Raw genomic sequence first — 13,591 nt, forward strand, 5'->3', positions numbered from 1 at the left:
GACAAAGGTGACAAATGCGACTTAGGGCTGAATCGCCCTCCAGGTTTGGTCCTGGGGAGGTTCGCACCGAGGACAGCCCCCAGCACTGGTGGCATGCGGAACAGGAGCAGCCTGCCCGCAGCCCAGCCCTCGGTGGCAGGGCCAGGAGCTTTCTGTCCACGAGGCTTTAAAATCCATCGATTTTTGCCATTAGAGTGGGAGTGGCTGGGGCAGACACGCTGCAAGCGGAGCAGCACACTGAATAATTCACGGCCAGAGATGACGAAGCCCACGGCCGGCCTGGGGAAGCCTCCCCACGTCCCCCGCAGGGACTTGCCCTCTGCTGTCACCCCAGGGGGTGGGACACGGGCCGGGACGAGGACCTGCTGCTCCTGGGCACCACCACCACGGCCGCCCTGCCTCGCCGCACCGGCACAGCGCTGAGTTTGCCAGGTCTCAGCCGCGGCGCCGCCAAACCCCGCGGCACCAGCGCCGAGCCCGGGCAGGGCCAGCAGCGGCAGCCGAGGAGTTAATCCCCAGCCTCGCCGCATGGCTCTGGAGCTATTAATACCCGCACGCCGCCGGAGCTGCCAGAGCGAGCGGCGGCTCTGCCGGTGAGATCTCCAACTTTCCTCCGCTGGCACGCGGGGCCCGGCCGCCTGCCTGCCACCAAGTCCTGCGCCGGGGACGCGGCGGTGACGGGGCCACGGGCACCGGGGCTGTGCCCGCCGCCTGGGTGCCGCATGGGCACCGGGATCCAGAGTGGGGTGGCCGCATCCTCCGGCATCTGAAGTGCCACGAGGGCTCAGCCGGGGCCTCGTCCTGCCCTGCTGGACCCCTCGGACCCCGCACGCACCCCCTGAGCACCGCTGCGCGATGGGTGCCGGGGTGGCACCAGGCACTGCTGGCTCCACGGCGAGGGTGATGAGGGACACGTCCCAGCCCGGTGCTGCCTCCCCATGCGGTGAGCACCCGGCCCAGCGGTGTGAGGGGCTCCGCGACACCATGGCCCTGGCCGGGTGAACGTGAGACCCCGCCGGCGGCACTGCTGAGGGCGAGGAAGATGCCAACACTTCTCCGGCGCTGCCCGGCCTGGATTCCCCCTCGCCCGGGTGCGTTGGCGCGATGGATTCCTTCTGCTTCGTCTGCTTCCAGAAAGAGGAGCTGCAGCCCCTGCACCTGCACAGGTCAGTGCCACGGGGATGCCGCGGGGGGACACGGCACCGAGGCGGGTTGGGGACGGTGGCCGGCGCAAAGCCACCTGCAGAGCCTGTGCCAGAGCCTGCCCTGGAGCAGACACGGCTGTAGGGGTCCGGGGCTCGGCTCCGTGCCGCGCTGTGCCAGGAGAGGCTGCGTGCCCAGCACGTGAGCACATCCAGCATGTGCTTCCCTGCCAGCAGCTCTCCAAGAGGGGGGTGTGTGTGTGTGTGTGTCCCTCCCTGGTGCCGTGCTGTGCCCACAGGAGTGGGACTGCCGGCTGGGGTGCACCTCCTGCCGCATCCCAACAGGTCACAGCAGCTCCGGAGGAGCTGGGGGCTGTGTCCTGCTGCAGGGCTGCCCCGGCACCACGGGGAGCCCTGGGGGCAGCGGGCTGGCTTGGATTTTGGGGTGGCACTGATGCTGATGTGCCCCCAGGACTCGTACCCGTGCAGCTGGTGTGGCAGCTCCTGCTCGGCCACTTCCAGCTGCGGGACAGCCGGCTGCCCTACAAACAGGGCACCCTGCCACCATCCTGCCTGCACCCTCTCCTCTCAGCGGGGCCAGACCCTGCTCCCAGGGACCTCAGGGGGCAGGTGCTGGTCCCCAGGGAGGGCCACGAGCGCCAGCTCGCAAAGGCCTCTCTGCAGCGGCACCAGCACTCGGCTCCCTCCCTCCCCGCTGTTTTCTGGCCCCAAAACCTCTCCCACCCGCGCTGCTGAGCGGCAGCCAAGGCAAATGCGCGGTGCCTGAATTAGCCGGGCAGCCGGCAGGGACGCGAGGTGTGAACGCCGGCACACGCTGTGCCCAGCTGCTCCTCTGTGGCACCGGGCCACTGCCGCCTGCTGGCCCGTGCCACCGTCCCCGGGGCAAAGCCCCCTCCCTCCACCCCTGGCCATTCCTCCTGCCGTGGCAGGGGCACCCACCAGGGCCAGGTCCGGGTCCCATGGGGCCAGGCAGGGCTGTGAGCCGGGCTGCAGCTTGTCCCCGGTGGGCACGTGGCAGCCTGGGCACGCTGCAAGGTGTCCGTCCTTCCTGCCAGCACGGCAGAAGCTGTAGGATTTATTTTGGTGGGTAAAACACTTTTTTTCTTTTTTTTTTAATTATTTTTGGAGCCTCCATCACCGTGAGTCACGGCCCAGGGGCTGGGGGGACGCGGTGACGCGGGGCACCGGGGCTGGCAGCGGGGCACGAAGCAGCCCCCGAGCACCCCTGGCTCCTGTCCCGCTGCGCCTCCCGCACCCGGAGCCGGGATGGAGCAGGGAGGGGACATCCCCGAGCGGGCTGGGGGACAGGGGACAGGGGACAGCACTGGGCCACCGAGCCACCGAGCCACCGGGCCACCCGCACGCGGTGCTGGCGGCTGCTGCCGGTCCCCTCGCCCTCGCTAGATGGTGCCAGCAGAACGGGCTGCGAGCGGAGGCGGCAGGAGCGCTGAGCCGGGCCGGGCCGTGCCGGGCCGGGCTGTCCCCATGCCCCTGTCTCGCTCCTGCTGCTGGCTTTGAACTGGCCCTGGGTGTAAATGGGACGGGAAACACTGCCTGCGGCTCTGCACCCAGACCTGGGGGAGCAACAGGGCGCCGTGACCCCCTCACACCCCCAGAGAACCCCCCTTCTGCTTCGTTTCGGAAGAAACGCCCCCAAAAACAAGCCGCTATGTTTCTTCTCCAAGCAGTAACTCAGTGGCCATCATTACGCTCCAGAGTTAACGCTGCTCCCCAGCTGCCTGCAAGCGGCTCCTGCAGCCTCTTGCACATCCCCTATGCCGAAGGAGGCAGCAGGCAGGAGGCTGAGCCCCCTGCCCGGCTGGCTCGGGGTCACCGCTGCTCCTCTGCCCCCCAGGAGCAGGGGATGGAGCCTGGGGGGCTGCGGGAGGGGAGGCAGCGCCCCGATGGCCGTCAGCAGCAGCTCAGCCTGTCCCCGTCCCCAGCAGAGCTGCAGCCTGCGCCCTGCGGTGCCCTGCGGTGCCCTGGGCTGCGTCTCCTCCCTGACCTTGGCAGCAGCAGCCAGGAATCTGCTCTGGGCACAGGGGAGCATCGCACGGAGGGATCACTGGCTCCCACCGGCCCCGCGTCCCCTTGGGACCCCCCTGTCCCCCCATGGGTCGGGTACCCCCGGCAGGGCGAGCAGCAGTGACCACACGCGATGAGGATGACCCACGAGCAGTGAAGGTCACGGAGCGAGAGGCGGAGCGAAGGCTGGGCAGCTCCCAGCAGGGCACAGCAGGTTTGGGAGCTTGATGGGGGAAAATCTCCAAAAGCAGCCGGGAGGGGAGGCACCTCCCCGGGGGCCGAGCGCATCCCCGGCTGCTCCCGCTGCGGCTCCCGGCGTGCTCCGCTCCGCGGCTGCCTCCCTCCCTGCCTCCATCCCTCCCTGCCTCCATCCCTCCCTGCCTCCATCCCTCCCTGCCTCCATCCCTCCCTGCCTTTCTCCCTCCTTCCCTCCCTGCCTGCTCCTCCCCAGCATCCCCGCCATCAGCTCCAGGCAGGTTTCAGCTCCTGGCACCAAGACGTGGCCACCAGCTCTGCCCTCCGGCAGCACCGCTCGTGGCGGCGGCGCCTTCGTTTTGGGCTGAGCTGCTCACAGCTCACGGCTCCGAGAGATGGCGAGGGGATGAGCGACCTCTCCGAGTTTGGAGGGGACAGGGATTTTAGAACCAGCTCGGGCTTTCTGCTTCTGCAACACTTCTCTCTCGGCTTGCAGGGGGGAGATGCTCCAATCCCAGCCTTTCTCGAGCATTGGGTGCGTTCACAGCTGCTTACCCCAAATCTGGGGACGTGTCCCCGAGCTGGTCGCCCTCTCTGTGGCACGCAGGCAGCTCCGATCTGAACAGCAGCTCCAGCAGGGACCTGCGTGTCCCCAGCTCGTCCTTGGCTCTCCGAACCCTCGTGGTGCTCGTGGCGATGCGGGAAGCCATTCCTGGGGAGCCACAATTTGCCTTTTCCCTTTTCTGGGTCATTTCCCCACTGACTGCTCTGCCCGAGCTCATCCCCCAGCACAAGCTGGGACGTGTCCCCCGGAGCCGCTGGCGGAAATCCCGGGGGCACTCGGGGCTTTGGCACGGTCTGGCACTGCGCTGGGTGACAAACGTGTTGGACCCGTCTCCCTTCATCTCGCTGATCATAATTAGTTATTAATATGCTCTAAATGCTTTGAAGACCGTGAGCTTTGTGCAAACAGGAGCCGGTGTTATTGTCGTTGCTGTTATTATTCCATCTGTGCGTGACCAACGGCCTGCCACGTGCTGGGGCGCGGTCTGCAGCTGCAAACCCAGCATCCGATGGGCAGGGGCCACCCAGCCCCACAGAACCCCACAGAGCCCCACAGAGCCCCACAGAACCCCACGGTGCCCCATAGAGCCCCACGGTGCCCCACAGAGCGTGCACTTTCCCCATAGTTCACTGCAGGACTCACCGTGCGCTCCCCCAAACCCGCTGTGCCCAACGGGACTGCAAACAGCAGCACCCGCAGTGCTCCCCGTCCCCACTGCTGGTCCCCCGATGTCACCCGGGGCGGGTGCCGTGTCCTGGGTCAGTGGCACTGTCCCCACGCAGGTTCCCCTGGCGCTGCTCCCCGGCACCACTCCCCGTTATCTGACCTAGAAACAGCCCGCAGCTATCAATAGGGCCGGCGGGAGGGATCCAGGGGGCAGCTCCGCACCCGGGGAGCTGCTGCAGCTGGGGTGGCACCGGGAGGGGACGCGGGGACAGCCCCGGGGGGCAGCTGGGGGCGGGGGGCGGGCGGTCAGGGCGCGGGGCCCGATCGTGCGGTGGCCCCTTCCACCCAGCGTGTCCCCGAGGTCCCCTCCGTGCCCACCCCATTGCCCATTCCGGCCGTTTTCTCCCCCAAAACGCTTCTCCCACTCTCAGCACCCACCCCGGGGGGGGGGGGCACCGGACCGATGCGGGGGGGGGGTCACCATCCCCATCCCCATGCCCACCATCCCCAACCCGCTGCCCGGCGGCGACGGGACGCGACCGGGGCTGGGGACAAGGGGACACGCGTGGATGCCGGGGGGGGGTGGGGTGGGAGGGGGCGCCCCCACCCGTGCCGCGCTCCCCGCGTGGATCACGGAGGCGGGGCCGGGGGCGGGGCGGCGGCGGCGCTGCCCGGCCGGGGGGGCTCCGGCGGCGAGGAGCTGGGGGGGGGGCGCCGCTCCCGGCTCCGGTTGCTCGGGATGAGCCCGGCGGAGCGGCCCCGAGCGGGGGGCTGAGGGCGGAGGCTGCCGGTGCCACCGAGGACGGAGGGGTCCGAGCCCCCCGGTAAGGCTCCGAGCTGGTCCCGGTGCGGTTCGGGGCCGGCCCCGGTGCGGCGGAGGGGAAGGGAGGAGCGGCGGAGCTCGGCTTTGTGCGGGCGGCGGAGCGGCCCTTTTGTCTGCACGGCGAGATCGGAGGGGAGGGGAAGGGGAAAAAGGATACGGGGGGAGAGGGGGGGGGAAGCGCCATTTCGAGAGGAGCCCGATAAAAGGGATGATTATTGAAAAAAAAAAACGAAAATCGGAAGAAAACCGGCGGCCCCCCGCTCCCCCCCGGCTCTGTGTGTGTGTGTGTGTGTGTGCATGGGGGGCTCGGGGACAGCCCCCCCGCTCCTAGCCCGTGCCGGGGGTCGCCCCCTCCCCAGCCCCGCGCCCCCCGGTCCCCGCCCGGTCCCCGCCGCCACCTGCGCCGCAGCCCCCGCCCGGTGCGGCCCCAGCCCTGCGGCTGCCGGGGCCAGAGACGGAAGCGGCGTGAGCCCGAGCCGAGCGGAGTTTTGTGGCCGAGAGGGGCTGGGGAGGAGTGGGGAGGGCGCTGGGGGGTCGGGGAGGGTCCGGGGGGGCTCCGTCCTCGCCGCCCGGCGACACGCGGGGACGGCTCGAGGACACGAGGGGCGATCCGGGAGGCTGGGGGCGATGCGGCGGCGCCGTGCCCAGAGCGGGGCTGGGGGCAGTGACCCCACAGCGGAGCGGGGACGGCAGCGAGCGGTGGGCAAGGTGGGCAAGGGCACCGGGGGCAGCCCCGAGTCCCCGCAGCATCCCCCTGGCAGCGGTGGGCGAGGGGAACGGGCCCCCACTGCCACCCACCCTGGGGCTGGCGAGCATTGGGTGCCCGGTGCCGTGTGCCGGGAGGCGAAGCCTCGACCCGTGGTGCTGAGCCCGCCAACCGGCGGCATCCCGGCTCGCTGCGGCTCCAGCGGCCTCGCTTTGCCCTTCCCCAAAGGGCTGGGACATTTCGGGGCACAGCTGAAGGATTTGGTGACCCCACCTTGGCGACTTGTCCCTAGCGGTGGCACCCGGGGCGCTGGGGTGAGTGTGCCACGGGCGGCACCGGCTTGTGAGGGTCCAGCATGGGGACACGGCCCCTCCGTGGGGACACAACCCCTCTGGAGTGGCCGTGGTGCTGGTTTTGGCACCGAGGTGGCAGGGATGCTGCCCCGAGGGTGGGAAGGGACGAGGCCGTGGCTGGCCCAGCCCCGCGGGGACCAGGCAGGTGCCGCTCACGGTGTTTGTCTTTGCCGATCCCAAAGGCGCGGTGCTGCCGGCACTGGTGGAAGAGTTTCGGGAGGGAGATGCTGACAGGCTGATGAAACCAATCAAACAATGAAGTAATCATAAATCCCCGGTGCCAGCGGCAAGTCTGGGAGAAGGCGGGAGGAGCCGGAGGCAGAAGGAGCTGAGGTCCTAACAAAGCAATCCCCTTCAGCAGGAAAAATCCTGGGAAGGCAGCGCGCTGAAAGGCAGCCAAGGTCCTGTCGTCGGGCCGCGCTATACGGAAGCGGTGCTGTGTCAAGTGCCGAGCTGGGAGACAAGGGCAGGGAAAATCCTCCCAGAAGCTCCAGGAGAGCAGCGTGGGGGGCTCCGAGGCTCCTCGGGGCACTGCCGGTCCCTCGGGAGGGCCGCGGGTGCCGTTGGACAGAGCGGGGCTGCTGGCGATGTGCTCTCCCCAAAATTTCTCGAGGCCGCCTGTGCAACCTGGGTCATCCAAGGGCTGGAGAAGCTCATCACGGGCTGGGGTGGGAGATGGCTCCTGCTGCTGGGGTGCTGATGGGTGAAGCGGGGCTTGTCCCTGCCCCGCAGCTCGGTCTCCACCAGGAGGAGGAGGGCAGCGCCCACGTGCCACGATCGCGCACTCTGCGGGGCGCTCACCGGCTCTGCCGAAGCCGATCCCTGGTTCTGGGCTGCTGCCGGGCACTGCCCCGGCCTGGGAGTGGAGGTGTGAGGAAATCCGGCTGGCTGGGGACGCGGTGCCACCGTGCAGAGAAGCGTCACGGACCTGGGAGCTGGGATGGCACCGTTGCTTCGGTGGAGATCAGGGCAGCGTGGCACGGCTGAGGCGTACGGCATGTGGCATCCAGCACCTCCCAGGGCTTTCCAGAGTGCTTCAGGTCACTGCTGCGAGGGGTCAGGTCTTTCTCCGTGAGAAACGAGAGGCCAAGGAGCTGTTGCCCCGTCCATTGCCCTCGGGGTGCTGGTTGCTCCTCCTGGGTTGCGGGATGCTGGGCAGCTCCCAAAGTGCTGCAGCGTTGGGCAGCCCCACTGTGGGTCCCGGCCAAGGTGCCCTCTCCCCGTGCACGCTTAAGGCCCTGGCATCACTTGTGTGTGTGCTGGTGTTGGGCGGCCACCCCCAGCTGCTGCCTGCTGCCTTTTGGGCCAGCTTTTGGGGTTTCAGAAACCCCAAAACGGCAGCGATTCCCCCCATTCCCTGCGCAGGAAAAAGGAGGGACTGGAGCGGGGTCAGTAGCCGGGACATGGATGTTTTCCCCCTGTGCTCACGGCCGTCTGCCTGCACCCACGTGGGTCTTGCCCTGCAACGCCACCGACCCTGGCAAAAAACCACCCCGAGCGTCCCATCCCCTGCACAATGCCCTCCCGCGGAGACGTCGGCCTCGTTAGGCCAAGGTGCCCTTGCCGATGTCCCCGGATGCCGGTGTCCCGGTGCCCAGGGGAAACGCAGCTAATAACGCTGCTGTGCCTGGTGCCTGTCCCCACGGCCCCGACGAGCCGCGAGGAGCTGACATGTTCCCGTAATGGGGTCAGATGAGAACGGAGCCGAGAGGCGGCGGAGGCTGGAAATGGAGCGGCACGCTGAGAGCCTGCGGCTCGGCCCCGGCTGCTGCCGGCCGCGGCGTGGGCATCACCAGGGCAGTGCGGGACGCGGGGACAGCCCTGGTGGGGCTGCGCCGGGCACAGGTGAGCTCTGCTGTCCCCTTGCTCCTCGCTGCTGGTAGAGCTCCGGTTTTCTCAGCTTGCCCTCGGTGCCTGGGGCTGAGCTGCAGGGCGAGCACCCAGAGGTGCTGCGCGGATGGTCCCCGAGTGTCCTGCGGTGACTCCTCCAGCAAAGTCGCGGTGCGGCACGTGCTGGGTCGGCTGCCAGCTCAGCCCGTAGCATCCTTCCCCCCAAAATGGGCTCAGGAAGGTGCTTGAACGGGTGCTGAGCAGCGTGCAGAGCTCCTTGTGGGATGCGGGCCAGGAGGGGAGACCTCATCCCACCCCAGGGCTGTGTCATAGCCCTGGTCCCCCTGTCCCCACACCTGGATGGGGAGCGAGGGCTGGTGCCTGCTCGGTGCCGGGGGGACCCCGCTCACCGTGGGAGCAGAACCGGGGCACCTGGGGCCGATGCTGGCCCCTGGCGCATTGTGTGGCCGCGGGAAGTCGCTTCCTTGCTTTGTGCCTCAGTTTCCTCCGGCTGGGACGCGGGGACGCCTGCCCGCTGCTGGGCGCTTCACATTCCTTGCTAAAAGGGAAATCTGCGTCCTGCGGAGCCCCGAGCCCTGCCCCGTGGGCTTCTTCCCAAACCCCCAGCACCAAACCCTGCTCCTCCGTTTAAAGCCGGGCTGGTTTTCTGACCTGTCCCTCTCCGATGTGGCCGGAGGGATTTTTTTATCCCTTCCCCTCTCCATTTCCAAGCAGCCACTGCTCCGGCAGCCGCCTCTCCCTGCCCCTGCTCCTCTCAATGAGCTCTTAATGAGTTGCCAATTACTTATTGGCAGAGCCGATGCGCCCAGGGCTCGGCACTTGGCCGAGTGGCTCGTGCAGCATCGCGCCTGCAGCGGGTGGCACCGGGGCCTCAGCGGGCGATGGGGATCGGGTGGGTGCTGGGGACCAGAGAGCAGGGGAGGCTCCGGGAGAGGAGAGGAGAGAGGAGAGAGGAGAGAGGAGAGAGGAGAGAGGAGAGAGGAGAGACAGCTGCCGCCGGGAGACGAGCGCCTGCCTATAAATACATGCCATGGAGCGAGGAAGCAGTGGGTGGATTATCCTCCTCGCTCAATGAGATAAATGGTTCTCAAGCTTAAACACAGAACAATTTTAGTCTGAATAGTAGGAGAAACGGTTCAGGACACGCAGATGACGGCGCAAGCTGCCTGCAGCGGGCAGTGGGGACCGGTGGCACCTGGCGGTGGCTTTGCTGCCCCTTGGGTGTCACCCCTGGGCTCGTGTCCTGGTGGTGGCTGCTCGGGCACGGCGGGATGCCGGCGTTCCCCTCGCGGGGCAGAGCTCCTTCCCCAGCAGCTCCCCAAAATTCAGGTGGGGACGGGTGTCCCGCGGTCCTCGTGACTGCGCAGAGCCAGATGGAAGCGTCCTCGTCCCTGTCCTGCTGCTGCCTTTGCTGTTTACATAGGAACCAGCATGTTTTCAAAGCATTTCAATTTTTAATGAAAACTTCTGTGTTTCCTTTTTTTTTTTTTTTTTTCCTGGGCGTGTTGGTGTTTCGGCCGCCGCCGCTGCTGGATTTTATCGGGGATGGCAGTGGCTCCGTGCTCCCATCCAACCTGCTGGCACTTCGGGGAGGACAGCAGCTGAGCTGGGGGCGTTGCGAGCAGCAGCCCCATCCCCAGGGACTCCCACTCCTCAGGGACTCCCCCTCCTCGGGGACACCCATTTCCAAGGGCCACGTCTCTGTGGCAGGTCGGGAGGGAGCTTTCTGCAGCACGGCCTCAAAAACCCATCAGGCAGGAGGGGACCGAAGCCCAGATTGAGGAAAAGCAAGCAGTCCTTGACTTGGAGAGCTGCTCAGCAGTAGCAGTCCTTCATCTCATATCCCACAGGCATTTTTTTTTTAATAAAAAAAACAACTTTGCCGACTTGAATAATTGTATTTCAACACAGGTTAATTAACAGACATTGACAAGCTGGACTGTAAATTCAAGTGCAGCCATCATTCTTCTTGTAGGGTATTGCGAGCTGTTTTTAGTCCTGCTGCATCCATTTAGCTTCTGCACTAACCCACCTCCACCTCCAGCAACCAGACACTGAGATGGTGCTCCTCTTCCACAAGGCCAATAAAGCACTATGGAGATGAGCTGCTTTGGAGATCTTATGAGTCAAGCCGTTACATTTTTGGAACATCATGATGTTTAAGTTCCTTTTCTATTTTTTGCCCAACTTCCCAGGAAAGAAAAAAAAAAGAAAAACTGGGATGAGAGGCAGCACGGCCGTAGTTTAAAGAAACAAGGGCGAGTTTGGAGATCGGGTTCAGCCTCAGCAGACACACAGGTCCCTGTGCATCGGGCAGGGCAGGGCCAGGACCGTCCCCGTGCGTCTCCGCTCCCCTCTCCTCCCAGGTTTGCTCCTTGATGCCCTTCATCTACCTCCTCTCCGCCAGCTCCGTTGCTCCCCCTCAGTCTCCGTGGGGCCATGGCACAAGGCTCAGCCCCGGTCCTGGGACCCAGGGGTGCCGCTTGTCCTGGAGGCGCTGGAATTAATTCTGTTTTTTTTTTTCTTTTTTTTTTTTTTTGCCGCATTAAAAATCTAAATATATACCCGCGCCCGCTCAGCTGCTATCCCATGATTTTTGTCAATCTGCTACAAAACAAACGCAGCCAGCTCCATCCGCCCAGGTCCCCTCTCTGCGGCCATCCCGGGGGTGCCCAGTGTCCGCGGGCCGGGGCGAGCCGGGCGCTGTGCCGGGCCGGTCGGGGAGCGGCGCCGGGTTCATGGTTTTGGGGATGAAGGAGGGCAGTGCTCGCTGAAGATGCTCAGAGGGTGGTTTGGCTGCGGCGTAGTGGTGAGTGGGAGCTCAGCTCCTGGTGCGCCATGTGGAGGCTGTGCTGGTTGTGGGGGCTTTTTGGGGTCCTGGGGCAGCTCCCTGGGTGTGCTGAGCTCTCGAGGGATGCTCTGCGCGGGCAGAGCGGGGTTAGGGGACGGGGCTGGCTCCCGCTGTCCTCACGGGCCAAAGCCGTGACGCGCCTCTGCCTTGCAGCACAGCCATGAGTGCCGGGTCGATTGAGCAGGAGCCGTCGCGCAAGCTGGCCTGCTGCGGGGTGCCGCTCATCACCGAAGACATGCAGTCCCTGGCCATCCGCACCCTCTCGGGCACCGACATCAACAAGCACTACGACCTCATCCGTGAGCTCGGCAAGGGCACCTACGGCAAGGTGGACCTGGTGTCCCACAAAAGCACAGGTGAGGGGAGCGGGGTGGGCAGCGAGCAGGGGGAAGCCCCCGTGCGTGGCCGAGCTTGGGAGCGCGGTGGCTGGGCGCGCAGCGCTGCTGCCAGCCATGCCCCGTGCTCAGCCAGCCCTCTGCCCGCTGCAGGCACCAAGATGGCCCTGAAGTTTGTCAACAAGAGCAAGACGAAGCTGAAGAACTTCCTGCGGGAGTTCAGCATCACCAACACGCTCTCCTCCAGCCCCTTCATCATCAAGGTCTTTGACGTGGTCTTCGAGACTGAGGACTGCTACGTCTTTGCTCAGGAGTACGCCCCGGGCGGGGACCTCTTCGACATCATCCCCCCGCAGGTGGGAGCCGCAGTGGGGTGCTGGGGTGGGGGGCGTGAGGGCTCCGTGTCCTCAGAATGCTGGGCAAAGCCACCGACCCGACTCGCACTTCACGAGGGTGCAAGGCGGGGCTCCCGATGCCTGTGGAGCTGTTTGGAGCCCGACATGTGGGGACCAGGCACATCCACCTGGGGCAGTCCCGCTGGCAGCGGTGCCAACACCAAAGTAGTGCAGCACCTAAAAGCAGGGGCCCTTCTCCCGTCCCCTGGGTGTCTTGGGACTCAACCTTTCCCCTGGGTGGCCTGGGTCCCATAAATAGTGGCCTGGGACCCCCACTGGCTTGGTCCTGCTTTGGGCGTCCCTGGAGCAGAAGGGGCAGGGGGAGAGGAGGAAGGGTGGAGAAAGGGAAGCAAAAAGTGGAGAAGCCCCACGGAGCGAGATGGGAGACACTGAGAGTACCCCGAGAAAAACCCCGGTGCACAGCAAACGGAGCAGCAGCTGGCACCGGGGGTCCGCGGGCGGGCCGGGTGGGGTGGCAGGGGGTGACCGTGTCCCACACCCGCAGGTGGGGCTCCCCGAGGACATGGTGAAGCGCTGCGTGCAGCAGCTGGGCCTGGCGCTGGACTACATGCACAGCAAGAGCCTGGTGCACCGGGACATCAAGCCGGAGAACGTGCTGCTCTTCGACCGCGACTGCCGCCGCGTCAAACTGGCCGATTTCGGCATGACCCGCAAGGTGGGCTGCCGGGTCAAGCGCATCAGCGGCACCATCCCCTACACGGCGCCCGAGGTGTGCCAAGCCGGCCGGGCCGAGGGCTTCGCCGTGGACACCAGCATCGACGTCTGGGCCTTCGGGGTGCTCATCTTCTGCGTCCTCACCGGCAACTTCCCCTGGGAGGCGGCGGCCGCCTCCGACACCTTCTTCGAGGAGTTCGTGCGGTGGCAGAAGGGGCGGCTGGCGGGGCTGCCCTCGCAGTGGCGGCGCTTCACGGACAGCGCGCTGCGCATGTTCCAGCGCCTGCTGGCCCTCGACCCGGAGAAGCGCTGCCCCGTCAAGGAGGTCTTCTACTTCATCAAGTACGACCTGATGGCCGAGGTGCGCCGCCGGCCCTCCTACCGCTCCCGCAAGCACGCCGGGGACAAGCTGCCGGCCGGGGCGCACCGCCACGAGGCGGCCGGCTCCTGCACACCCGCGCCGCTCAAGAGGACCATCCTGACCGACGGCAGCGGGCCCCGGCTCGCCGGCCCCGAGCCGAGCGCGGCCTCGCCCGGGCCGGCCAGCAGGACAGACGGCCGGCAGGACAAAGGCAAAGGGCAGATGGTCCTGGCCACAGCAATAGAGATCTGCGTCTGAGGGCGCCGGGGCGGCGTGCGGCTCCTTTCCCAGCGGCTCCAGCCCGGGGACGGGATGGGCAAGGGGCTGCTGGCGGTGGTGGCAGCAGGACCGGGAGCCGTTCCTCCCGAAGCAAAAAAAAACAACAAACACAAAAACGAAACCAACAACAGAAAGAAAAAAACAAGAGGAAAAGGACAAAACTGGTTGCGCTCGGTAGCGCCGAGGATGCTGGCCCCGCTGTCCCGCCCGCGTGGCAGGAGCTGGGGAGGACGCCGGTGCCACCGTCCCCTGCCCAGCAGCTGCGCCGCCCCCTCCAGGACCCCCCTGCAGTGGCATGGGGAGGGGTCCCCCAATAATAATAATAATAATTTTGAGACGGGGGGGCTG

The 13,591-nt window shown here is 66.4% G+C and overlaps 1 protein-coding gene across 6 annotated transcripts; it reads left to right on the forward strand.

Annotated features, from left to right (window-relative positions):
• Positions 1-558: 558 nt before the first annotated feature.
• On the forward strand, positions 559-13,390 carry SBK1 (SH3 domain binding kinase 1). 6 transcript variants are annotated; one of them, XM_068698763.1, is made up of 4 exons: positions 559-1,166; positions 11,352-11,554; positions 11,687-11,889; positions 12,434-13,390. In XM_068698763.1, exons 1-4 carry the CDS (start codon positions 1,105-1,107, stop codon positions 13,220-13,222), a joined length of 1,257 nt encoding a protein of 418 aa, XP_068554864.1. In that variant the 5' UTR covers positions 559-1,104; the 3' UTR covers positions 13,223-13,390. The 6 variants fall into 6 exon arrangements, with proteins under 6 accessions (XP_068554864.1, XP_068554863.1, XP_068554865.1 ...); XM_068698762.1 differs by having other exon boundaries at positions 561-1,166; positions 11,357-11,554; XM_068698764.1 differs by lacking the exon at positions 559-1,166 and adding an exon at positions 5,251-5,438.
• The last annotated feature ends 201 nt before the right edge of the window (positions 13,391-13,591 follow it).

This window comes from Anas acuta, chromosome 15 (assembly GCF_963932015.1).
Source record: "Anas acuta chromosome 15, bAnaAcu1.1, whole genome shotgun sequence".
NCBI classification, from domain to species: Eukaryota; Metazoa; Chordata; class Aves; order Anseriformes; family Anatidae; genus Anas; species Anas acuta.